This window comes from Pseudovirgaria hyperparasitica (genome assembly GCF_010093815.1).
Source record: "Pseudovirgaria hyperparasitica strain CBS 121739 unplaced genomic scaffold EJ05scaffold_7, whole genome shotgun sequence".
Lineage (NCBI taxonomy): Eukaryota > Fungi > Ascomycota > Dothideomycetes > Acrospermales > Acrospermaceae > Pseudovirgaria > Pseudovirgaria hyperparasitica.
Genome location: NW_022985555.1, coordinates 509,037 through 534,739, shown reverse-complemented (window position 1 = coordinate 534,739; position 25,703 = coordinate 509,037). Strand labels below are relative to the sequence as shown.

Below are 25,703 nucleotides of genomic sequence, written 5' to 3'. Positions count from 1 at the left end.
TGCAGTTAGATCGAAGTCTTATCCTAGCCCTCGAGAAAAAAGTTCGTCGCGCTCCATTGCACGATTCACACACCTCACACAACTTCGCCTTACCCTCACTCCTATCTCTTCTTTCATAATCGGCTTGTTCTTTCTTCTGTGTTCTACTACATACTAAAGGTTGTAATTCTTTGCTTCGTCGCATTACATCACCATCGACAAGAATGTTGGGCACCTTCCGCAGATGCCCTGCATCTATTGCTAGAACCCTCTCACTATGTCCTCAAAGGGCTGTACGCGTCGTGCCATCATTTAGTCAGAATGCAGCATGTCTGCGAGCTACTTCAATTCAGACGCCATCCCGGATTGCGTCGTTCCACAGCTTCACGAGGTTGCAGCAGCAAGCAGAAGCGCAAGAAACAGAAAAGGAGCCCCAACAGTACATCACTCGATTTGAAGATCTTGGAACTGGCGGACTCGTACACCCCAACCTTGTTAAGGCGATCACGTCCGACATGAAGTTAGAAACGATGACGGAGGTGCAGAGCAAGTCGATCAATGCGGCTATTAGTGGTGTGGATGTGTAAGTTAACCAGTATCATCAAGCCAAGACTTGAACTAACATTTCCAGCGTCGCGCAAGCAAAGACCGGTACTGGTAAAACACTTGCATTCTTGACTCCTTTGATTCATCGAATTCTCCTACAAGAGCCCTCACTCGGATCAATCTCTGGGCGGTATAAAGCTCGCGCGAGACCTTCGGACATCCGTGCAATCATCATCTCGCCTACAAGAGAATTGGCTGAACAGATTGCCAATGAGGCCAAACGAGTCACTGCCCGCACCGACCTTGTCGTTCAGGTCGCCGTCGGAGGAACACAAAAGGGCCTACATCTCAGTCAAGTTCGACGAGAAGGATGTCACATCTTGGTCGGTACTCCTGGACGCTTGAATGATATTCTCGCGGACCCCCAATCCGGCATTTCTGCCCCTAACTTGGATTGCTTTGTCATGGATGAGGCAGATCGCCTGCTGGAAGCCGGTTTCACCAAAGAGATTGAGCAGATCAAGCAGAGTCTGCCCGACGTTCGTGAACGTCCCAGACAACAACTCATGTTCTCTGCTACGCTACCGAATGAAGTCGTGCAGATGGTCAGACGGACTCTACGCCCAGGGTTTCAGTTTGTCAAGTGTGTCGATGAAAACGAGGCTCCCACCCACGAGAGAGTACCGCAAAAACTAGTTGAGGCGAGAGGATTGGAGAATATGACTCCTGCTCTGGTTGAGCTCTGCAACAACGGAATAGCCGAGCCGAAGGGAGGTCGACCTTTTAAGGCCATTATATTCATCAACACTACAGCCGATGTCTCCCTTACATTTGAAGCCCTCGCTGCGTATCAAAAATTGAACAGAATGTCTCCTTTAAGCAAGACAAGAGTTCTCCAAATCCACGCCAAACTGACCCAGTCAGCTAGGACCAGGAGAGCAGAGATTTTCCGTAATGCGGAATCTGCAATCCTGGTTTCATCCGATGTTACTGCAAGAGGCATGGACTTCCCCAACGTCACTCACGTCATCCAATTTGGCTCTCCTCGTGCGAGGGAGGATTACATCCATCGTATTGGGCGCACAGCTCGTGCAGGTAAGGAAGGAGAAGCATGGCTCCTGGTTGACCAACAGAATTCGCGCCACGTCCGGGGTTTGTTGAGGGGCATCCCCATCAAGGCCGATACTTCGCTCCAAACAGCTAGTGTCAACATGACCCAAGAAGGCCAGGTGCCTGCAGCTGCGGCTGAAGTTTTCGCAGGTCTCAGGGAGGCCTACAGGAGAGTCCCATACGACTTCAAGAAGGCTTCTTACTCATCCATGTTCGGCGTGGCTGGAGGCAGTCTGCCCAAACAAACACTCGTCGACACGCTGAACGACCTCGCCATCTTTGGCTGGGGTCTCACATCTCCTCCCTCGATTGGTCGCAGCATGGCAGCAAAACTTGGACTTTCCCGCTGTCGCGGCATCAATACAGGCCCTGATGAGAATCAGGATGAAGCAGATGTCTTCCAGAGTCAGGACGCTGGGGAGATGATGTCAAGAGGTGGCATGGGTGGAGGTCAATCGTTTGGCAGCAGATTTGGTGGCAGAGGCGGAGGTGGAGGCGGCAGAGGAAGAGACTTTGGCGGCCGTGGAGGAGACTTTGGTGGCCGGGGAGGAGACTTTGGTGGCCGGGGAGGAGACTTTGGTGGCCGGGGAGGAGACTTTGGAGAAAGAAGAGGCAGAGACTTTGGTGGCCGGGGAGGAGACTTTGGAGAAAGAAGAGGCAGAGACTCAGGTCGAGCCAACAGACCTTGGGAAGCAAGAGGAAGTCAGAGCTCAAGACACTGAGCTCAATGACTTCCCTCCTCTTGTATGCGTCCACCGCTCTTCGACTTCCGACCTCGCCCACACCTTCTCGACACCGTCTCCGGCATCTCATTGCCCCTTTTGTACCATAGACTTTTGAGACGTCCCGACTATCCCTTGTATTTTGGCCGCTCGGGAATACTGGAGATATCACGGCATTTCAACGGCGTTCCTTCCGCGATATGGCTGTGGATGATACATGTCGCTGGTATTATTTGTATGATACTAGAATCTCCATTCCCACTCTTCTGTATGTACATTTAGTCCCAAAATCGACCCTGTATAATCTGTTGTTACACGACGTACGATATGCTCTGCGACACGGTGTGCGTACATCCATGGTGGGTGATGCAGTGCGTCTCTCTCCAGATGTTCAATGTTGCTATATCTCTTGACAGACGCGCAGGCGGGCGCTCCGTACCCACATCACAAGGCTGGCTGACAACTTCTTACTGACTACCCACCCGTTTACCTACACAGCTAGCTTGGCAATTAACACAGTGTACGTAGCTAGTTACTACGCATGTCCATGTCCATGTCCATCTCCCCAATCAACCAACGCCCATGTTCATGCCCACACCCATGCCCATAAACAATGCGCGTGCGTGAAAAACGGAGCACAGCATAGCAGCTGCGGCCGGGCGCTTAGATAATATTGGATGGATATTGCATATACAGACAGGTATCTCGCCTCGCGTCGTGTCGTATCCCGCACCAGATTGCAAGACGGGGAACAGCACATGACAGGACGAGACAGGACAAGACAAAGGAGATTAGAGGGACTGACGCGCGATAAAACAATAGTTATAAAGCATATACATAGAATAGCATTGGATTTGTATGCGTATGTATGCGTTGGAGATGATGGTACCTGTCTGTCTGTTTGCCTGTTTGCCTGACTACATACGTACGTTGTACGTTCCTCACTTGCCTGCATGGATGTCTGATTACTTATCTTACCTGCATAGTCAGTCAACCGATCAGTCGTGCAATGTTCGCCATGCAGTCGTGACGAGCTCTGACACTTAGTTTAACAGATCTAGCGCTTGGTACGGAGACTAAGGTCAACCTTGACACTTGCCTGACATTTGCCTGACATGAGGCTTAAGATTAAAGGCTAGAGATTAGATACTCTAGGGAGTGGGAAGTAAGTAGATGGAGAAATGCATGATAATGTGGTGGACTTTTGTGACGAATGGATGGTACAACCTGACTAGTATACATATGATGATGAAATGCATACCGGGTAGAAGATAGCATAGTACTGTATGGTATAGTACAGCACACCAGAGCACGATACAAAGGCAAGCCATGATATCAGCTATCATCGAAGTGGATGATTAACTACTTTCGCTCTAAAAGTGGACAGGCACGAATAAAGGTGACAGAATGTAATCCGTCTGTAACTTTTTCAGCGCGACTCTTGGCACGTGTCGCGCGCAACACACCACTTTTTCTCTCATTCTTAAAAACCACGATTTCCTTTAATAACCCTAGTATTAAGACTCTAGAAGGTATTAAAAGATTATATATACTTTTAGTTATATCTAAAGAGTACTTATTAAGTTCTTTTAAAGACTAAAGAGTCTTAAAGAGATAGATAATAGAGAAAATCTCTATTCTCTTATTTTCTCTACTACGTACCTTAGTACTTTAGTAGCTCTCTACTTTATAGAGCTTTTCTTAGAATAACTAATTAGTCTATTCTTTTTTAATTAATTTTCTTATATAGAGAGTAAGAGACTATATAGAGGTATATTTATATATAATTAGAAAACTTCCTAGAGTTCTAGTTCTAGAGATATTAGGGAAAAGGTAAGTTTTAAGAATAAGAGAAAAAGTGGTGTGTTGCGCGCGCGACGCGTGCCAAGAGTCGCGCTGAAAAAGTTACAGACGGATCAATTCATGAGCCGAATAATCAAACACGCAAACACAAAAACACAAACAGACGAACATACAATATCAAACTCAACACATGAAAACACAGATACAAACTCAAATCCAGGAATCAAACCACAGCAATCACATACTCCACCCGTATTACAAAATCAATAGACCACTCTTACACACTTCATATCCATATACAGCACAAGTCTACCTCCTCTAACAACCTTACTACCAAAAGAAGAAAAAACCACATAACCCACCCAGCAACCCACCACATCCCAAATCAAACCACCCCAAAAACCCAATCTCCAGAAATAGCATCAAAAACATCACAGCACCATCAAAACATCCCAAACGCTATCCACGCATCACCACGCATAAACCACCCCTCAAGAATGTAACGTAACAATGCCAATAACGTGACTGACCATACAGCCTGCAACCCGCACCCGCAAATGCAACTGTGACATCCACCACCTGCAGCTTTTGCATGGATCCAGCCATGGATAGGTAAAAGTGCGGGGTTCTAGTACAGTCCAGAATCCACCCTATCAAACCTCCAGACCTCAAGTCCAAGCCTCAAGACCTGATCAAGGCATGACAGCATGTTTATTAGGTTTGTTATGTCATTGTGGCCATTGCTCCTATGCAAGCACACGCTCAATAGCGGCTAATGAGTACGGGTTAATTGGTTGATTATTGTGTATCTACCCGTCTTGAGAGTGGGAGGTATCCATGTCTATTTATTGGGCGAGGCTGGCTGAGGACTGGGGTAGGCAAAGGCAAGGCAAGGCATGACAAGGCTGAGGACTGCGGATCTAGTATTGGTTGATTTTGGGGAGGGGAAAGACTGCGTTGCTGGGACTGAATCGGACGGGTGATTGTATGTATTTTGTATGGGGCTATCTATGTACGTATACATAGCGTTTGGCCGCATGTATCCTAGATATCCTAGCAAAGAAAACGCTGCGGAGAGAAGCGTCCATTCGAGATGGCGACCACAAAGTTTAGTCAATTTAAGTCGGCGACTGTAAACAGAGACACATGGATACATCAACATATAGAGAAATATACACACATGAATACAGAACCGCGACGACGGCGAAGAAATGGAACTGAGAATAAACATACACGGAAAAAGGCGTTATAATGCGTCAACGTAGACGCGTGATTTATCAATGCGAAGTATAAATGAAACGATACTCTCTGTCTATGTTTCAGAGCCGCAGCGGCGGTCGGTGGGGTGTTTGGAGCCACCACGCTGTGTAGAATTGTTATACTATCCTATGTACAGAAGCGAGGTTTTGCATTGCAGCGCAGCGTCAGCGCAGCGTGGAGAGACGGGCAGGAATTATGTACAATGTCCTATGTACAGACGCTGCTGCTGGGATGTATTATGTACTCGAAGCATTCGAAGCATTCGAACGGCACATCGGAGATCTAGCTGTACATCTCCCGCGCAACAAGCCTTGTTTGCGTTTCTCAGGTGTTGTAATCTGCATTCGAAGCTGCGGCCTGATCCATGTCTCACAAGTCCTCAGAAACAGGTCGCATGTCCTCCTCACGTCAGCAATCACGATCGAAGAAGCAGAGTAGAAGTTGTTTCTGCGCGCTCCGTAGGTAGCTTGCTCATACGGGAAGGAGCAAGCGGGTGACGATGGCTGGCAGATGGCTGGCAGATGGCGTCCGACTTGCAGGCGCTGCGGTGCTGCTGCGGTGCTGCGCCTCGATTGTACATCACGCTACCGCCGCTGGCTGCAGCAGCTCGACGACGACCTCGGCAATGCGTTGGGTACCCTCTGCGCGAATGGCACTGACAGGAACAGCGTGAAGCACTCTCTTCCAGGCGTTTGCCTTGCCTGAGGGATGCGGCAGTCTGCCTGCCGCGATGGCTTGCATGTAGGACTGGAGTGCGCCAAAGTTGTGCTGTGTTTCTGGGAGATCACCTTTTGTTGCGACGACGAACCAGGGCTTGGCAGACAGAGGAGGCAATGCGAGGGATGGGAGTGGGTGTGCGTCCTGGTCTGGCGCTGTGACAAAATCGGCGTTGGACAGATGCTCAAGATCGTTGTTGAAGGGTTTGTAGTTGACCGTTCGTTGCGATTCGGCATACAGCTGTTTCTCGCGGAGCAGCTCGTACTCGCTGACTTCCTTCCACAGACTGTTCAGCGCGACGATGGCGTCACCTGCAGAGAGATCGATGACGAATGCAAGGCATGCAGCGCGCTCGACATGGCGGAGGAAGCCCAGCCCGAGTCCTCTGTCGAGATGTGCGTCCTCTATCAGTCCTGGGATGTCAGCGATCAGAAAGTTGGGTCGAGTCTCGCCGCTGGTCTCGCGCAAAGTCAACTTGGGGCGGCCTTTGTGGTCGTCTAGAACTACCGTGCCAATGTTTGGCTGCAGCGTGGTGAAGGCCCAGCTGCCAACCCGAGCATTGCTGTTGCTGATCGCCCTGAGCAGAGTACTTTTCCCAGCGTTCGGCAGGCCGACCAATGCGACGTCCGCCAGCAGCTTGAGCTCAAGCTGCACGGATATTTTCGTCCCATCTGCTCCTCGCGTAGCCATCATAGGTTTGCGCAACTCTTCTGATACAAAGTGCTGGTTGCCTAGACCTCCTACAGCACCCGCAGCGAGCAGCATAGGCCGATCCATAGGTTTGTCTAGGTCGAGGCGAATGGGGCCGCTGGGCTCCATTGCAGCTAATGGTGATCTTCGCGGCGGTGGTACCTTTGGCATAGGCATCAACGCAATTTTCGAGGCTGGGATACCAGGGTAGAGCAGCCATTTCTTGTCTTGCCAATTTCCACCCTCAAAGCCTGTGTCATTCTCTCCCGGCTGAAGACCTCCCTGCTCCATGAATATCCGTCTCTCTTCGTTTCCTACAGGATCATGTCTAGTGATTTCGCGAACGACGGTGCCGACTGGCACGGTGAGGAGCACATCCTCGCCTCTTTCGCCGCCCTTGGTTTTGCCTTGGCCATTCTTGCCTCTTCCTGCGAATATCGTGCGTCTGCGTGCCAGTTTATGCAACGATGTTTCGCCTCTGACGGCCTGGATATAGACGTTTCCTCCTGTCCCGCCATCTCCACCATTGGGGGGCCCATCCTCGATATATTTCTCGCGCAAGAAGCTTACGCAGCCATGACCACCAGACCCAGCAGCGAGAGTGAGAACGCAGCGGTCTGCAAAGGGAGTGATGGAGTAGTCGTCGCGTGACGGATTGAGTCTGCCCTCGGGCAATTGAGCTGGATCAGAGGGCGACGTTGGAGTTGTTGTGGTGGGTGTAGAATATTTCCTGCATTGCTGCACGTAGCAACGCGTCCTCTGTCTCGGCAGCCGACGACCGACGCCCACGCACGCCTCTTCCCATAGAAGCGGATAGAGGAACGGAGTGAGTGTTCCTCTGATCTGGTGTATCCGAGGTGGTGGCATGTGGGAATATGAGGAGGATGATTATTTTGGCTCGTGGTTCCAGTTAGGGAAGAGTTGCGAGGCTAGGCTTAGTCATCCTCCAATCTGTGCCCGGTTACACGGGCGCGGGACAAGGATAGATGAAGTAGTGCTATATTGACCCCTGTATAAGATTTTGCTCGTTGATATAGTTCTTCTCAACATCTGTTCGAGATGCCGAGATAGTCAATTCAGTATTGCGGAGAATCCGTATTTGCGCGAGTGTGAAACTAGATCTACACAGAAAATGGACCCCTGCCTCGGCTTTCATGTGAAGTCCGTACGTACATATTGACTACGGACGAAGTGACATTTCAGCAATTTCTCTCAAGATTCTCCTCCTCGCCGCAGGTATTTGTCGCCAGTTGCATCATCTTTCATCATCATGGCTTCTCTGATTCCAAAAGTGGTGCTCTCTCCCTTCGTGACCGGCCCTCTTCTCGCTGTTCTGGCGTTTGGGCCGCCGGAAGTGCGAGGACCATTGGTTGAGAAGCTCGGCTCGATCAAGGTACCCGTCGATATCCTTGTCACTGTGCTGAAGTTCCTCGTTCCGCTGGGCGTTGTATCGCTTATAAACAATGTCCTCAATGGATGGGCGCTGCGCAATTGGAAATGGAGCAGCGATAGTACCAAGGACTGGGTCTGGGGGCAAGAAGTGGCTGTGATTACTGGAGGCTCCAACGGCATTGGCGCCGCGACTGCTGAACGCCTGGCGCTCAGGGGAGTCAAGGTCGCTGTGCTCGATGTCATGGATCTGAGTGCGGAACTCAAAGCTTGTAAGTTTTGGCGGCACAGTCATGTCACTCGACATGTCGCATTATGGATCGCAATCTCAGCGGCTGACTCGCAACAGCCAAGGCAGCTCCGAACATCAAATATTTCAACTGCGATCTCCGCAACCGCGAGGCCGTGGCCAAGGCTGCCACAGAGGTCCGTTCCACCCTGGGTTCGCCGTCTATCCTCGTCAACAATGCGGGAATCGGCAATGCGGGTGACATTCTCAACCTTACGCCTGGCGCTCTGCATGCCATCTTCGACATCAACCTGATCGCGCAATGGTACACGATCCAAGAGTTCCTGCCCGACATGATCAAGAAGAAGAAGGGCCACATCATGAGCGTGTCTAGCATGAGCGCATTCACCGGCATTGCGGGCATATCAGACTATTGCAGTATCAAGGCAGCGCTGACGGCGTTTTATGAATCGCTGAACCAGGAGCTGAAACATCGGTACCACTGCCCTGAGATTCTCACCTCGATTGTCTACCCGCTCTGGACCAGCACCCGACTGACGGAGCAGCTTGAGGAGGACATCAAGAAGGCATCCAAGACACCAATCATGAAGGTCGGCACCGTTGGAGATGCCATGTCGAAACAGATTCTAGAGTGCAAGCGCGGCAGAATCTTCCTGCCCAACCTGTTCTGGACCAGAGCCGCACCGGGTCTGCGTGGGTTGCCATTGTGGCTTCAGGAACTTATTCGTGACGACACGGCGAAGATGGTGGTCCAGCAGGGAACATCGTATGAAATGGGTATGGAGAAGCAATGAGCCGCAGCATGGGGCCAGCCCAGGGGGAGCTGTATTATGTAGCCGAAGGAGCACGAAGAAGTGCCGAGATAAGAAAAGACTCCAGAATGCCGAGAAGAAAGTAAGGGCACGAAGGAAGCAGAGAGTGGAGGCCAAATGGATTTAGATATTTCAGAATATAACGCAATAGATAGAGAATAATGATACAGTATGTTGGAGTTGGAGCTTAGAAGATGAATGTGGCTCAAGCATCAAGCATCAAGCCTCAAGCCATGTGAGGACGCGCCACGATCTGTGGCTGGGACGGGTAAATTCTCCGTCAGACAAGGCGACACGTATATATACAAATCTCTCTGTTTGATTCAGCAAACGTGCACGGTTGGCCGTTGATTCGACAGCAGAGCACAGCATATGGTCCAGGACTCCAGGTCATGGATCAAGTATCAGGGGGGTGTTCAAGCACGGACGAGCTCCCGGGCATTCTACCGAACACGGCATGAATTGGCAGCATCAGGCTGAGAATATGGGGGCCAGGATAGGGCCAGAGCAGCAGATCCATCGATGCATGACAGACTACGATAGCGCCTGAAGAATACCTGGGCACGTATGTATAGAGTAGTTTATCTGGTAAATAGATGCATTTTTGCTGGGCATCATTAAGGACATATTGTGCTGTTGGTGTTGGAGTCAGCAGTAGTACGTAGCGGCAACGATAGTACTGGAAGAAGTAGAAGCAATGATATTAATAACATTAATAGTAGTAATACTAGTAGTGATAGTCGTTGTAGTGGAGGAAGACCAGCTGCCGAAGTCCATAAGGCGGCGTCTTTTCACTTATGATTCCGCTAAGAATTCCATTCCCAACGTGATATTCAGCGCTAGTCCGAAGATGGGCATCCCGCTCCCGAAAAGCCTGTCTAGGCTGGGGATAGTGTCCGGATGAAGACTAGGCGGACGGGTAGCTCTATTTCCTTTGTTTTCGACGACGTTGATTGGTCAGGAGAGCGAAGGGAATGCTGCGTGAAGCCCTAAGCAGACCAAGAACACACTCATCAGGTATAACGCTTGACGCTCATCACAGTCATCACATTCACAGCAGGCATCATCACACGCATTGCGATGCTGTCTCCACGCAAGGCTGCCAAATGCGAAGGCATGGACGTTGTCCTCGGCAATATACACACGCTCATGCTAATACTCTCTCACGGCCGCACAGTCACATTACGTCCACAGCGCGCAGTATTCATCACTGTGTGTGGTCCAGCCTCCCTGGCTGCGTAGATGTTGGTTCAGATGCATTGACTCCCACAGACCAGCACTCGTTCCGCGACTTGTGGAGTGAGCTTGGACTTACACACATACTATGATGATAGTAGCTGCTCAAAAGTGAGTAGATAGTATCGGTATGACCAGCAACAACAGAAGCCACGATTGTTGGTAGTAAGCGACGCGAGAAGAGACAAGCAGCAGAGAGGCTAATTAGTAGAGGCCAGGATGCTTCGCCTCGCTCCCAAGATAGAACATGGGGGGACAAGGGGACAGACACACACATTTACACACTAACTACTACGACAAAGATGCTGATGGGCTATCATGCCATGCCATGCACGCCAAAACTTGATCCTTGATGCACGTCCCATCCTCCAACTATTACTGTGCCGTCTCGACAACTCTTCTCTCTCTAGCTAGCAATATATCCTGTCCAAGATCGCCGCCCACGTTTCTGGCAAGGTTTGGCTCCATTCCCAGTCGTCTTGTCTTCTCGCCGAGACGCCTTCCGCCTTCTGTCCATCTTCTGCATCTACCTGGCCTTGCAGTCCTCCGTTTGTTTGTCTCTCGCTCTCTGCTGCCTGTACTCTTTCTTCTCTCCATCCCCATCCTCCAAATGTTCTCTTCTCTTTAACCCGTTCGCGGTCGTCAATCGTTTGAATATGCAATGTGGGACAAGACGGCCTTACTACTGCTCTGCACTACCTTGTGCTTGCACCAACAGACAGCTGCCACTCCACTTCGAGGTATGTTCAGCCTTACCCATCCCATCCACCAACTCCTTCCCAGAGGTGCTCTTCGGCACTTCAGACCTTTGCTTATCATGAAACAGACCTTCGTGCTCAGTCTGGAAATGTTCTTGCAAGATGGGCTGCCCTCGACGACCGACTGCTTGCGCCCCGGTCGGTTCTGGATGGCGCAACAGACGGAGCAACTGGGCAGATACCAGCAGACGTTACATCAGACTCGCCCGCACTACCTACGAGTCGCCTCGAGGAACCTCCTGTCATAACATCACCACAGCAAGCACCCTCAAGTCCACCACAGGAAGCACCCTCAAGTCCACCGCACGAAACTCCCTCAAGTTCACCACCAGAGCCTGCAAGTAGTGTTGTCCCGTCGCCGGATGAGCCTATTGTGACTCCAAAACCCTCTATCGTCGTCCCGGACATCATTCCGTCGAACATAGTGCCATCTAATATCATTCCAACGCCTAGCGTTCCAGCACCTAATATTACACCTACGCCCACACCAACACCAACACCATCGATTGCGATACCGTCCGACATCATTCCGGGCCCTGCGCAGTCTGTTCATAGCAGTATCAAGTCCGAATTCATCGATCCAATAATACCGACACCACCAAATATCATTCCCAGCGTCGCTCTCCCCAGTGATCTCATCCCCGGACCGGTCGGATCTCTGGTTAACAGTTTTTTATCCAAGGTCACCCCAGTAATACCACCGATCATTACTCCCAGCGACAATCCTATTGGAAGCATTATATCGAATCTGATCCCTTCGACACCTGTCATTGTTCTACCGACTGGCATCCCAAACATCCCGAGTTTCATCGAAAGTGCCATACCGGATATCATCCCTACGACACCCATTTTGAATTTACCAACTGGCATCCCAAATGTTCCCAGTATCATTGAAAGTGCGATACCTGATCTGTTTCCCACGACACCCATCATTGTACTACCGTCCGGCATCCCGAATATTCCGAGTTTCGTCGAAAGCGTCATACCGGATATCATTCCTACGACACCCATTTTGAACCTACCAACTGGCATCCCAAATATCCCCAGTGTCATTGAAAGTGCGATACCTGATTTATTTCCCACGACACCCATTATTGTACTACCGTCCGACATCCCAATTATCCCGAGTTTCATTGAGAGCGCCCTATCGAATCTGCTTCCTACGACACCTATCTTCCCTCTACCGTCCGGTCTTCCACATATCCCAAGCGCTGTGAATAGCTTCTTCTCCGAGGTACTCCCCACTACGCCCATCTTTGTCCTACCCACCGGTGTTCCCGACCTACCAAGCTTCGTCGAGAGTGCTATAGGTAGCTTTATCTCTGAAGTCACCAATGGCCCGCTGCCCCTTCCGACCCTAACTGCATCTCCGACACCGCTTCCCATGAACCCGGGTCAGTCAACTGGGGATAGCAGCATCACAAATCTGCCTGTCACAACCGTGGTCCCTACAGCAATAAGCTCCAGTCGTGTTCTCCAGGACGATAACAATGGCACTTCCGTCATTACGCCAAGTAGCGCGGGAACAACGCAGCTTGTCACAGGCACGTCACCTACGACAGGAGATTCAGCAAGTATTCTCACTCCAACAGGGAGTGGGAACAGCGCCGCGATCAGCACGAAATCACCCACAGCTCCGTCAAACGAGACCTCAAATGACAGTGGTGCCAGCAGAACAATCGCAAAGTCGACAGGTGCTTTACCTACTGATACTGCACCCACTAGCGCATCGGACGACGTGGGTGCCAATGGTTACCCCTCCGGTATATCCACCAGGACTCCACCAGATTTTACTTTCGCTCCAGTACCAGAAAGCACGACAGTGGATGGCGCTTCTCAAGTGATACCCTCACCCACGCTGGTAATCACCACGACTAGCACGCCAGATTCAAACTGGATTGATCCGAGCAACGGCGGGGCCATGAATCCTCCAGCAACGACCGGAAGTGGAGGAAGTCCGGGAATCAACCCCATTGGCGGTGGTGGCACCGGCGACTCGAACGATGGGCCTCAAGACGGAAGCGAAGGAAGCCCAGGTCCAGTAGACCTACCGCCGCCCGCCATCGCCGGAATCGCCGCAGGTGCCGGAACCGCAGCTCTCCTCGCCATCTTCGCGGCAGGCTTCCTCGTGCGTCGCGCATACGCCAGACGCGATCTTGCCCGCCGAGCCTCCACAGGCGTCTACCCACAAGAAGCCTGGCTCTACGACCCCATGGTGAGCAAGACATACGGCTCCACCTCCTTCTCCGCCGGCAGCCATCCCTCACTCGCCTACACCCCGTCTCCCGACCACGAAATGTCCGGCGCCCTAGGCGGCCTCTCACACGCCAGCGGCCCAGCCATGATGCTCGACGAGCGCGGCATGGCCGAGATGGACGAGAACAGCATCAACGAGCTCGACTCACAGACAGCCACCACCCCCTACGGCCTCCACGCCGCCCGCCTGCCACCGCTCCGCGAATCCGCAGAATCCGACTCCGACCTCCCCGACGACGACGACCCGGCCTCCATCAACGAAGCCCGCCCGCTCATGCTCATCGCCGGCCACCCGGTCTTCCCCCGCTCCGTCACCCGCTCGCCCACACCCACACCTGCGCCCGCGCCGACGTGGAACGACATCGACATGGAGCACGCCCTCGCGCACGACGACGACGCCCGCACAGCGGCATACAACGGCTATGGCTACGGCAACCCATCCGCGCTGTACCACGGCTACACCTCGCTGCAGCCCTCGCGCAGCCCGCCCCAGTCCGTGTCCAGACCGTATCGCACGCCCCCGACCCCGGCGTCCTGGACTATCCGCTCTACTGGGCCCGCGTCTGCGTCTGCGTCTGCGTACCAGCCCGTTCCGCTTACTTCGTCCTCGCGCTCCCCGCCCACGCCCATGACGCCTAGTCGCGGTCTTGGAATCGCGCAGATGGAGCGCGTGACGAGTAATGCGTGGAACCGCTCGAGCAGTAGTCTGGGTACGTTTGGGCGTGGCGGTGGCGGTGGTGGTGGTGTGTATGGTCGTGTTAGCTCGAATATGTCGGAGCGCGACTTTGCGAATCCGAGCCATATCGGACGGGACCGGATATAGGAGCGCGGGCGTTATTTGTCTCTATTCCTTTTTCTTTTGGCTCATCAAGGTCTTGCATCTAGCATCAGTGGCGCTGCTTCGAAGGCGTATAATGGTGTACAAGTGGCGTATACTAATATCCCCTGCCCTTACTACGTATGAGGCTTTTTTGTTTTGTCCCCTTTTTGTACTTGTGTTTTTCCAGCATGCATCCATTCATATACATATCCACATATTAGGGGCCGGGCATTGGGATGGTGTTTATGGGATTAAGAAGGATTAACATGGGTTTGGAAAGGAAAAAAATAGGGGAAAAGGAGAAACGAAGGAGGTGGTATAGATGGATTGAGGCTAATACAATGATTTGCTATGTTGAATGTGTGTGCTGGTTGCTTGATTGTGGTCTGCGTGACGTGACGTACTGCGATGTCGTTTAAACATCTAGTGTTCAAAGGTTCGGATCTCTACTACGTACAATTGAGATTACAGAATGTCCAAGCTGACTCAATTGTCCTTATAGTTCCGCTGATCGTACAGTGGACACTCTACTGTCAACCAAACCATCACCATCGCCATATATATCGTCCATTGATACTCATACACATTCATATCTATATCTACCTACCTACCTACCTACTTACCACCTCTCCACTCTCCATCCCTTCCATCCATACATCACGTTCAGTTCAAAACTCCAGTCCAAGCACAAAGTACGAAGCACCAAGCACCAAGCACCAAACCCACGAAAGGCCCAGAACATCCGACGTATACCTAATAATAGAACAGATCAAATAAACCTTCACTCTCCGTCTCTTCCACCTTCCCTCCCACTCCCCTCTCCCGTTCATCCCGCCCAAACAGGAACGACTCGATCTCCGCCAACCCTAGCGAACGGGGCGTCATGGATGGCGGGTGTGTATGTGGCCGGGCGGGTGTGTCCTAGTGGGCAAGGCCAGGCAATATTACTGCGCCGTACGCGTGCATGAGGTTACATAAGTAGATGCAAGACAAGATGTGTGAAGGAGAAAAGGAGGATGCAGGGCGCGGGGATGTATGTAGTAAGCATATGTATGTTTGGCGATTTTCTTGTACCTATGATTGATCCAGAAGTTGATCATTGTAGAATCATGCAATAACGATATTGATGCCAAGATATGAATTGCCATTAGACAAGCCCTCGCGCGACGGCAATGATACAGTATCAAATCCCTCCCGCGATGACGATACAAAAAGCGTAGGATTCACAAATCTAGATGCACAGATCCAACATCGAGTCCTATGATCTCTGTCTCGCAACGGCGCGCAGGTATTGAACTGTAGTTGCGCACCTGCGGCGCGGCGCGTAGGGCGACGCCACCAACATTCGACGGATGGAGGGCTGTCTAGCTGGCAAGCCACAATCCGCGGAGGTTCACACGTGCTTACATAGGCACTGGCGCGAGGGGAAACTGAGCAACGTGCTGATGGGTAGTTATAACGTAAAGGAAAGTGACCAGCAGATGTAAGGGCGTTTGTTGACGCGAGGGGGGAGGATGAAGGGGACGCGATGGGTATGATGAACTGTTAGAGAGACACTAGCGTGTGTGATTTGTATGTAGAAGACTACATCTGCAAGGAAGGGAGGTAAGGAGGGAGGTATATTCGCTGTGTTTCATCATATCGCGATAATTACCCAACAGGACAGTTTCTGCGTTTGTGATATTTACAATATCTGTAAATCGAAATCTCTGCACTTCTTCGGAGCAGGCCCTAATAGTAGTTCAGGCCCCCAGTTTCTCGCCCGCCCCAAGGGCTCGGCCGCACACGTGGGGCACAGGGACGCCGTTTGTTCCTTTTAGAACGCCGATCGCGTCGGTTTTGCCACGACTGACTACGACGTCCGATTCTGTCGATGTGATGTGATCTGCGTGTCTAGATGCGGATGTGTTGTGTCTTGGGGGGCGGTTTGTTGGTTGTAGCTGGGCGAGGGGCGAGGGGCGAGGCTTTATAAGTTCGGGTTTGGGGTGCCTTGTTGTTGTGTGTTAGATAGAGCAGCGTCTGGACGGATTTGTGCTTCCGTGATCGGGTCAAAGTGTGCGCGTTCGCTGCAATCACCGCTGTATTGCGGCTCATATTCTAGCGCTGTTGGCTGATTCAAGTCCCCATATGGATCTTAACGTGATGGAAGGGATGTATCATGTATGGCGAAGATCGTGCCCGGCTCTCCTCAATCCGAGTCACTGCGTAACAGCACTCGATTATCCGGCAGATCGCATCACGCTGGTTGCTTCGAGTTCTCACGGTTTACAAGACTGTAGAGTCTACGATACACGTTTCCGAGGAGGCGATCAAGAACATTCGAAGTTCCGAGGTGTGATCCCGAATGCTCGGTCGCTGTATGTTATGGTGGATACTGTCTCAAGCCTTGTGTAGTAAAAAAGAATCCGTATCGTCGATCATCGAGTATCCGAATCTCTTGAGTAGCGATTTCATCTTTGGCCGCGCACCCAGTCCCCTCCGTACCCTGAATAAGTGCGGGAGTTGGACACCAGCGGACAACAACATGTCATAGATTTCGACTGTTACCGCCTCATCACACTGGGTAAAGACCTTCAATATGGTCTTCGGTGGTAGCTCTTTCAAGCCCGCCCGTGCACTAGCCAGCAGAAGACGTACCATGTCGACACGACGTTCCCCGCATGCAGATTCTAACAATCTGATGCCTGTGTCTGTCGTCAAGTAATCAGGTCCGAGGAGCTTGATCAGCCTGCCTACCAGAATATGTAGTAGCGACAACTGGTCGGACTCTTTCAAAGCCATTACCCGCACCATATCATGGGCCGCCATCAAGCCCCTCTCGAACTGTTTGATGTCGATTTTCTCAGCCGTACTTTGAGCTTCGTCTCCGGTAAGAAGCTCTACCATACCAATCCTCCTTCGTGTGACAGCAGCTATAAGCGCACTTTCCGGTGAGAGGCCTATCAAGACTCGCTGTCGATCCGTAGCCATGGGGTTTGCGCCAAGCTTGATCATCCGAGAGACGAGGTCGGGTCGGTCATTGCTTACAGCCCAGGCCAGTGCGTCGCTGTTGTTGTACCAGATGTTAGACTTTACGGGCGCATCGATCAGGATGTAGGCTAGTCTTCTACATGTGAATAGAAAGTAGAGGGCATCTCGCGGACACGTGATGTGATTGCCGATCTCGATGAGAAGTTCGTTCGGGAGATCTAGCAGAACCGCCATGGCCCGGTGTTCGGTAATGAATTCGCTCAAGTTTGTGTTTGTTCAATGTGAGAGTAGACGCGACTGCGAATTGATTGTCATCGAAGATGCCACGTGCTCAGTCAGGTGACTAGCGGAATCTATCCTTTTCTTTTCTCTATTCTGACAACATTAACCCAATATCTACGACTTCCAACTCGTTCTTCATAATTCCGAGAGCCTATAAATCAGTGTCTATCACAAACAAACAGTGTCTTCACGTCCAAGCACCGACCTCACTTTGTCCGCCCTCCTGAAGATTATCTCGCAAACTAACAACGCACGCAATTCACTTCGAATCCCTAATACTTCACTGCGCCTCAATGACCTAAGCCCTGGGCCAAAGTGCATCGTACTAATCAACCAGGAGGACGCGTTCCAGATTTACGATGCAGTCAACATTAAGCAGTCAGCTTACCTCTCGGGCCTGCACGTGGCGGCCGGGTAAAAGGCATGACGGAACACAGCCTCGCAGCTATTGCGGGGGTCAGAGTGTATGAAAGAGGCGTATGAGTCTAGATTTTGTGAGAGGAGCCTACCTTTAGTTGTTAATTGTGGGCTCAGGAGATTTGCCGAAGTGCTCGATCATGAGCTCGTCCCAATGAGGTATGCCTAAATGTGAACTCTCAAAGTCAGTGAATCTCGCATCGATGTTTACAATGTACTTTTTCGGTACAGAGCCTACTACGTACAAGCTAGCCAATCGTAAAGGCTCTCCAGATGTATTAGTCGACATACAAGACTAAGTTTCTTGTCATGCGATATAACGAGCCTCTAACCTACCGGTAAACTGTCAAGCTTCAGATCCTGCTCAAGTATCACTCCCTAGTCTACTGCGATGATATAGACTGCCCTGCCTTTCAAGCGCCTCTGTTGACTCCCTGCCCCCTTATATACCCAGGAGTACGTTCTACAGCACATCTGTCCTCGAAAGCCCTTATAGAAAAGCATCTCACTAGAGATCACAGCTTTCAGCATACTCATTCCCGTGTCTTTACTGTAATGTATCATCAAGTTCGGGCTGCGCATCAAGTATGTACTTCACCCTCTGCAAATTATCTTCCTCGACAGCCGACCGGATATCGCTAGCCGAGGCTTTCGCACCATAATGCAGTAAGGTCTGTGCAATCTCCTCATGCCGCTCGTTAAAAGCTATGGTTAGAGCTCTTCTACTGTTCCAGATGTGTGGCTTCAGTCGGCGCAACATGGCTTCGACAAGCTGGCCATATCCTTGAGTTACAACATGCTCCAGTGCTACGTCAAAGTCATCAACCACGAGAATCTTGACACTCTTGTTGTCACTTGTCCATGGTACGACTCGTGCGTAGCTATGGACGGGTAACTTATTCTTGTCAAGGTCTTTGCACAACTCCATGACCTGCTTGAAGCACGTCGGCGACTCGGCTGTCTTTTCTTCAATGGTGAAATCATAAGAGCGCTCTTCGGAATGGCGTTTTTGAATTCCTTGATCCAGCTCTTTATCAAGGACTTCATGGGCGTTCTCACCAGAAGTCAAGTAGACAACCGTGACGGATTGGAAAAACGTTAGATAGTTCAGAATCATTGGCAGGCGAGTCTTGCTTGTGAGATAGTGGACGGTCTTCTGGAGAACACTTGTTATGGGATCCGCATAGTCTGCAGCCAGCATCGAGATAGCTGACGAGTCAGCTGCTAGACCAAGTAAGGCATATATCATGTCCCGTTCATCTGTTGCCTCGCTTCTGCAGAACATAGCAAGGAGTGTATATAGGTCAAGGTGCTCACGAAACCACGAATGGTACCTTCCTGGCCCGGGCATGATCTCAAGCACAGCGTGACAATGTCTGTCTATTCGAGTGTCCAATATCATCGGGGTCAGAAAGAAGATTTCAGTGGACAAAGATCTCGAACTACAGCAGATTAAGGCTGACCATGCCCTTGCCACCTCTTGAACGATCCAGATACGTCGAAACCACGGCCTTTGAAGGATTGTTTGGAAGCCCTTTAGCAGCGATGACATTGACTTGCCTTTCGCAGACTGCTGCGATGTAAAGTCCAACTTCAGGTCAGACCATTGCTGGTCGCTCGACGACCAAAGACTCATATCAAGGCATCTTTCCTTGCACATGCGTTCCAATTCATTAAAAGCATCCAAGAACATATTGATCTCACGCGTAGCCTTACCAAGCCAAAATATGACCCGTGTTGCCCCCCTAAAGATCTCGCCCATTCTTTCCACTTGCTCACGTCGCTCTTGTAGGTCTGTTTGATTAATGCAGATAGCATCGATCCATAGGACGCGGTCCTGGCGTGGTAAGCGGAGATATCCCAGGGCGGTGTGTAGATTATCTGTAATCCAAAGGCTCTTTCCGTTCACTTCGATCTCGTCCACCAATTCTGCATTGCCCCATGTGTAAGAGAGGGCTTCATATGGCTGGAGCGCGTATGTAGTGTGGAAGAGTTCGCAGCGTATGGTGGTTCCAGAGGATTCGAGCATCCGTAAGAGTCTGAGATCTTGCCTTTGATTGGCATCCAGTGCTTGGTACTCAAATTCGTCCATCGTTAACAGCAATTTCAGCTGAAACGTTCCCAGCAGGCGGTGTCTGTTCTGAAGGAATCAAGCCAGTGTTGCGAGTTCCAGAAGGTCATACAGACCAAAGTAAAGCAGAGCCCAACGAGGGGCGCAACAGCTCAGCCTTGTGGAAGCTTGGTCAGAGCCTTGTCGTAGGCAAATACTAGGTACTGCAATGCGTACGCTATGGACTCAAATTGGCCTTTCCGAGACATCTTCACTGTTTGGCCACCGTCACTGAGCACTTCAATAAAGAACTCTTGCTTGTTCATCCCCATGCTGGGTTATCTCCTGAACAGCAATTCATACGGGTATCAGGCACAGTGTGAGATGATTGTGCAGCGACCACATGATCAGTCTTGTCTAAAGATGATCTATTTTCGTCCATCAAGTCGCGTCCAATGTATGCTATGTAGAAAACAAGTCCCGGTACCAACCAAGCGCGGTGCCACCAAATCTTCTGAAGGTCAGAAAGCCTCAATACGCAACATGCGCATAGGGAGGGAATCATATGCAAGGAAAAAGCATCGCAGTCAGTCTTCATACAGGGAATGCAACATGCAGCATTCCACGCCATCGTATCCGCAAGCCATCAATGTAGACATTTCGTTTGCTCATCTCGACGCCATCCTCCAGTATGCTCTATTCACACTTCTTCCGAGCTTCCATCGCAGCCTAGGGTATCATCAGCTCCACGGCACACTCACGAAGTCTTGTTGAAGAACCAGCTGCTGCGCTTCCCGGAGTTTCCTGCTTCTTGAGCTTGTACACCGGCAAGTGCTGGTTGCGCAGCATATTCTGTCGATTGCCCAGCGCCGGCACCACCACCTCCTCTCAGCGGCTTAGCTATGCGTGAGCCGCCACCAAACGCAAACGACGCATTGGACGTTGGGGAGCCGAGGCCGCCGAGACCGCGGGTTGAGTTCGCTTTTACAGCTTCGAGACGCTCTTTGACTCCCTGGAGTTGAACTTCGAATCTTTCAGAGCTGTTAGTGATATGTATCATCTTGAGTGTCTGGGGCATTGATACGTACCGGTGATTGGCAGCAGTCAGTTTCTCCTGGCTGTCCTGAAGGAGAGCCTCGAGACTTTGAATTCGCTCGTTTCGAGCAATGAGTTTACGCTCTGCGATGGCAACTTCTTTCTTCAAGCCGCTGTTCTGCTCGACAAGCTGTCGCTGAACCACGGTGAGTTGCTCCAGGTTGCGCTCGAGGAAAGCCATCTTCTTTTGTTGTTGTCTATTGTTGGAAGAGCGAAGAACGTTGTTGTACTGCTCCCGGGTCTCGTCTAAAGAAATCTCGAGTTCGACGACCTGTAAAATCATTAGTTGGAACTATCACTAACTGCGCGCAGCAGTAAACTCACCCTCTCGCAACGATTCTGGAGATCACGCATCAGACTCTTCTTCATGATATCAAAGTCGGCAATCTGTTGCTGAACGGTCTTTCCATTGGACCCGCCGGCCGCGACACCATTCATCACACCGCTACTCTTCAATCGCTGTTGAAGACTCTCGTTCTCTGATCGCAGTTGCTGGTTCTCTTGCAGCTTATGTTGTATATCCTGCTTGAGACCTTTGGTGTGTTCGTTGTCGCCTTCCTGTCTGGCAGTATAGGCGTCTGCAAGCTTCGATCTAATCGCTTCGACGTCGCCGTCACCTAGCTTACCCTCCAGTAACTCTTCGTACTCCCGCTGGATGGTGGATAGTCGTTGCTCCAGTGTCTCATGCCTCTGTACATGAGCGTCATCTTGTTCACCTCGTTGGGTGACAGACAGCTCGGCTTGCCTCACGATACCCTGGGTTTCACGCAACTTCTGTCGGAGGTCTTGGAAGTGGTCCGGTGATACAGCCTCGCCTGATGCACTGACCTCGTATAAAGAATCAACTTGCTCGATGATCTTCCGAAGATTACGCTCGTTGTCGCTGAAGACATCACCGCCCAGATCGAAACCAGCCATCATCTGAGCCATACGTTCGGCCTTCTTTTTCTCTTTCTCATCGAGCTGGACGCCAGCTTCTTTGGCTGCGATCTTTGCGTCGAGGAGCTGCTGCTTCACTTCGTCCAGCTCTGATGTGAGTTCTGCATTGGACTCCTTGAGACCGTCCATAGTGATGTTCTGTTCCTTGGTCTCGAAATGGATCTTTTCCACCTGCATCTTCAACTCATTCACTTCACCCACGAGACGCTCATTCTCCTTTCCGCTCTTGCCCTCGCGCTCCCTTAGGAATTGCAGTTCTTCCCTAAGACTCCTTAAGGTCGCCTCTGAGTTGGCAAGTGCACTTTCCTTCTCGGCGAGCTGATCTTGGAACTCGTTTTCGCGCCGTAAGAATTCGTCCTTCTCGTCCTTCTCTAGCATGGCGCTGGGTGTGCCAGCTCGGTCAATCTCCATTCGGGAATCTGGCCTTGAGGGCGTTTCCATCCGCCGCACGTCCGCTATTTGCTTAGACGGCGTGTCCGATCGAGGCCTGGTGTCTCTCTTTGGAGCAGTTGAGCCTTTCTCGAATGCCGGCACCCATTGATCCTGGGGAACACTTGATCCACCGCGCCAGAGTTGAATTTCATCGGTGAGAGAGGCGGTATATGTTTCATAGGACATGACCTCACTTTGAGCCTTCTTCAAAAGTGCCTTCAGCTCTGCAGGACTTAACTCGGCGTTAACCTTGGCCTTATTCTTGATAGCCTTTGCCCGTTCGCCAAATCTCAGAGTGCTGACTGTCTCAACATCGTTGTAGCTACTCGGCGAGCAATTAATAATGAGTGTCGTCCGAGAGTTACCACCGAGCGATTCCTGCAGAATTCTAGTCAATTTAGAATCTCGGTATGGAATGTGCGTAGATTTCCCGTCGGTCAAGGAGTTGATGACCATTCCTAAAGCACTTAAACTCTTGTTGATCTTCTTTGCTTCCTCTAGAGTCTGCCCACTAGCACCTGTCTTTCCAACCTTTTCACTTCCAGCCAAGTCGACCAAGAAGAGCTGACCAGTTTTGGCAGATCCGGTATCAACATTTTTCTGGGTGACGGTGATTACGAAAATGGAATGCGATCGCGAAGATTCCTGATTCATGTTTGTGGCTGCGACGGCTCGGGCTTGACCACCTCTTCGCATCACCTCGTAAACTTCGCCCACACTGGAGACATATAGTTCCACCAGACCCTTGACATATACACCTCGATTCTTTTCTTCGTGTACCGGCAGATTGTCACTTGTCGGCCTTAGCAGATCCCGAATTCTTTCCATGTAGATCTCCATATAGCTCACACGGACGGTGTATTCGATATTGGCTGAGCTTCCCATGATGCTGGCGAAGATCTGCTCTACTATTCGTGGGATAATACCTTTCGACTCATCGTCGTCGATATCACCACCCATCATGGTATAGGATTTACCAGCACCGGTTTGACCGTATGCAAAGACTGTGCCATTATAACCTTGTAGGATATCGTCGACGGTATGCTTGATAGAGAAATCGAAGACGTCGGTCTGCCGAGAGTCCATTCCGAACACTCGATCAAAGGTGAACGACCCTGAGGCCTCTTGCGACTATGTGGATTTCTGGATTAACATCTACATGCGAGACGCAACATACTTCGGCGAGGGATCACCGGGTACCTGCATGAGAAGTGCATACCTTGATAGCACATGTGTCATCACTCTCGAACCTTACGATAGGCTCTCCTCCACTTGCGATTTCAACTTTGTTTTGCGGCCTAAACCGTGCAACCACTTTGACGGTGTTATTGGTCCTGTCTCTTGATCAGTCAACATGGCCTCCCACACCGCTAGTGCCCAAACGTACGCCATATTTGCGGTTGCTGGCCTCTCTAGGCCCGGCGGCCTCGAAGTTACAAATCAATGTTATAGGTTGAAGGGACCGGACAATACGGGGAAGGGTGATGTGCGATCGCAGGAGTCGCAGGGGGCTGTTTTGCTGCGTATCGAGACAGGGCGGGGTGTATCGGAAAGGTGGTGCGATGAATCGAAATAGTACGTAGTGTTCTATAGAACCTGCAGGTAGACGAGAGCAGTCGACTGAGGTGGTGTATATACAAACTCGTCGCGTGTGGGAACGAAAGGGGGAAAGTTTAACGTTTGGTAGACGATTGTGTTTTGCTTGCATGGGTGCTTGGAGGCGCGAGTCGCGAGATCGATGCCGCAGCCCTAGTGAGATGACACAGCCGTATCCATGCCGTATTAGGCTTAGCTGTGAGGCCTGATTGCCTTATCGCTGCAGACCCCCGCGTTGTCGTCACTGCACGGCGTACTGAAAAGGGTTCTCACAGCATTCATCGATACACTGCTCGATTACATAAAGCTGAGTACCCGGACGACTTCCAGATCTCCTCCCTGCATTCTCCAGCTTGAGCCCTTCATTCTCCCTTCTTCCCCTGCGATTAAGCGATAAAACACATATTTTGCTCAGCTTCTCTCTCATACCGAGTTATGTCCACTTCTGCCCGCCGCCGTCTCATGCGAGACTTCAAGGTAAGCATGCAACTTCATGGGATGAAGCCATCCATGTCGTGCCAGCTCTAGGATGGCCAGGCGTGCATTCAAATCTATCCCTCTCACGTTCACATGACTGATGCCTTGTTCCAGCGTATGCAGACTGATCCTCCCGCCGGAGTCTCCGCCTCCCCTATAGCAGACAATGTCATGACATGGTACGCCATCTTGAGCCTACATCCTCCACGGGCTGATCCAAACACATGGAATGATCAATTCTGATAATGAAGCAGGAATGCTGTAATTATAGGTCCAGCAGACACTCCTTTTGAAGACGGCACGTTCCGGCTGGTAATGCACTTCGAAGAGGCATATCCGAATAAGCCACCAGGCGTGAAGTTTATAAGTCAAATGTTCCATCCCAACGTATACGGAACGGGCGAGCTTTGTCTAGACATTCTACAGAACAGATGGAGTCCCACATATGATGTTGCTGCGATCTTGACTAGCATCCAGAGGTTCGTATAGACGAACACAGTCTTTTAAGACGGCACTGACACTGCCAACAGTTTACTCAACGATCCAAACACATCCTCCCCTGCCAACGTCGAAGCCTCAAACTTGTTCAAGGACAACCGCCGTGAATACATAAAGAAGGTACGGGAGACGGTTGAGAAGAGCTGGGATGATTAGTCGTTGTTCCGGCGTTCCTAGTATATATGTGTCGGGGGCTTTGCATCAAATGCAACACACTCAGCGAACCTAGAAAGCATGGCCCAGCATAGCGTAACAATTGTCTGTGTCTGTGGAGCCGTATAGGCGTTTTCGGAATCTGTTATTGTCATGGCGTCACGGTCCAGCTTATCACAGGAGTTAAACGCGACAGCTTTGGCGTACATGTGGGAAACATCTTGTCTTGGTAATTCGAATGTTCATATGAGCTGCATCAATTGTTTCTGAAGAGTTCTCCGGCTAGAACACAACGGCGATACCACAGACATGGGCTTTTTCTTCTACTCAACCCCTTACCGACAGACCACGTAATGGAAACCAAAACAATGACACTACTTTTGTATATGAGTAATGCGTCGCCAGAAGCTCTCTTCTGCAAGTCCTTTCGCACTTCACTGATGTCT

At 50.9% G+C, this 25,703-nt stretch overlaps 8 protein-coding genes across 8 annotated transcripts; 4 read left to right on the top strand and 4 right to left on the bottom strand.

The window, feature by feature from the left end:
• Window positions 1-57: 57 nt before the first annotated feature.
• On the top strand, window positions 58-2,776 carry EJ05DRAFT_451986 (DEAD-domain-containing protein). Its single transcript, XM_033742406.1, has 2 exons — window positions 58-562; window positions 611-2,776. The coding sequence occupies exons 1-2, from the start codon at window positions 204-206 to the stop codon at window positions 2,355-2,357; spliced, it is 2,106 nt and encodes a 701-aa protein (XP_033600922.1). The 5' UTR covers window positions 58-203; the 3' UTR covers window positions 2,358-2,776.
• A 2,423-nt stretch (window positions 2,777-5,199) lies between these two features.
• EJ05DRAFT_352092 (uncharacterized protein) lies at window positions 5,200-5,961 on the top strand. Its single transcript, XM_033741013.1, has one exon. The coding sequence runs from the start codon at window positions 5,441-5,443 to the stop codon at window positions 5,915-5,917; it is 477 nt and encodes a 158-aa protein (XP_033600921.1). The 5' UTR covers window positions 5,200-5,440; the 3' UTR covers window positions 5,918-5,961.
• Window positions 5,959-7,838, bottom strand: EJ05DRAFT_352096 (GTP-binding protein Obg/CgtA). Its single transcript, XM_033741014.1, has one exon. It carries the CDS (start codon window positions 7,692-7,694, stop codon window positions 6,000-6,002), a length of 1,695 nt encoding a protein of 564 aa, XP_033600920.1. The 5' UTR covers window positions 7,695-7,838; the 3' UTR covers window positions 5,959-5,999.
• Window positions 7,839-8,097: 259 nt separating this feature from the next.
• Window positions 8,098-9,442, top strand: EJ05DRAFT_464305 (estradiol 17-beta-dehydrogenase; the record flags this gene model as incomplete). Its single annotated transcript, XM_033742741.1, has 2 exons — window positions 8,098-8,488; window positions 8,575-9,442. 2 exons carry the CDS (start codon window positions 8,098-8,100, stop codon window positions 9,258-9,260), a joined length of 1,077 nt encoding a protein of 358 aa, XP_033600919.1. The 3' UTR covers window positions 9,261-9,442.
• Window positions 9,443-16,584: 7,142 nt separating this feature from the next.
• On the bottom strand, window positions 16,585-17,589 carry EJ05DRAFT_352068 (uncharacterized protein). The gene has a single exon (XM_033741012.1). It carries the CDS (start codon window positions 17,550-17,552, stop codon window positions 16,728-16,730), a length of 825 nt encoding a protein of 274 aa, XP_033600918.1. The 5' UTR covers window positions 17,553-17,589; the 3' UTR covers window positions 16,585-16,727.
• A 566-nt stretch (window positions 17,590-18,155) lies between these two features.
• EJ05DRAFT_352021 (HET-domain-containing protein) lies at window positions 18,156-20,466 on the bottom strand. Its single transcript, XM_033741011.1, has 2 exons — window positions 18,263-20,466; window positions 18,156-18,182 (listed from the first exon to the last, which is right to left on the bottom strand). The coding sequence occupies exon 1, from the start codon at window positions 20,107-20,109 to the stop codon at window positions 18,565-18,567; it is 1,545 nt and encodes a 514-aa protein (XP_033600917.1). The 5' UTR covers window positions 20,110-20,466; the 3' UTR covers window positions 18,156-18,182; window positions 18,263-18,564.
• On the bottom strand, window positions 20,430-24,237 carry EJ05DRAFT_475772 (kinesin-domain-containing protein). The gene is made up of 5 exons (XM_033743887.1): window positions 23,921-24,237; window positions 23,753-23,867; window positions 21,487-23,664; window positions 21,156-21,433; window positions 20,430-21,098 (listed from the first exon to the last, which is right to left on the bottom strand). The coding sequence occupies exons 1-5, from the start codon at window positions 23,923-23,925 to the stop codon at window positions 20,825-20,827; spliced, it is 2,850 nt and encodes a 949-aa protein (XP_033600916.1). The 5' UTR covers window positions 23,926-24,237; the 3' UTR covers window positions 20,430-20,824.
• A 147-nt stretch (window positions 24,238-24,384) lies between these two features.
• EJ05DRAFT_510388 (putative ubiquitin conjugating enzyme) lies at window positions 24,385-25,649 on the top strand. The gene is made up of 4 exons (XM_033748170.1): window positions 24,385-24,606; window positions 24,721-24,785; window positions 24,861-25,085; window positions 25,137-25,649. The coding sequence occupies exons 1-4, from the start codon at window positions 24,565-24,567 to the stop codon at window positions 25,258-25,260; spliced, it is 456 nt and encodes a 151-aa protein (XP_033600915.1). The 5' UTR covers window positions 24,385-24,564; the 3' UTR covers window positions 25,261-25,649.
• Window positions 25,650-25,703: the final 54 nt, after the last annotated feature.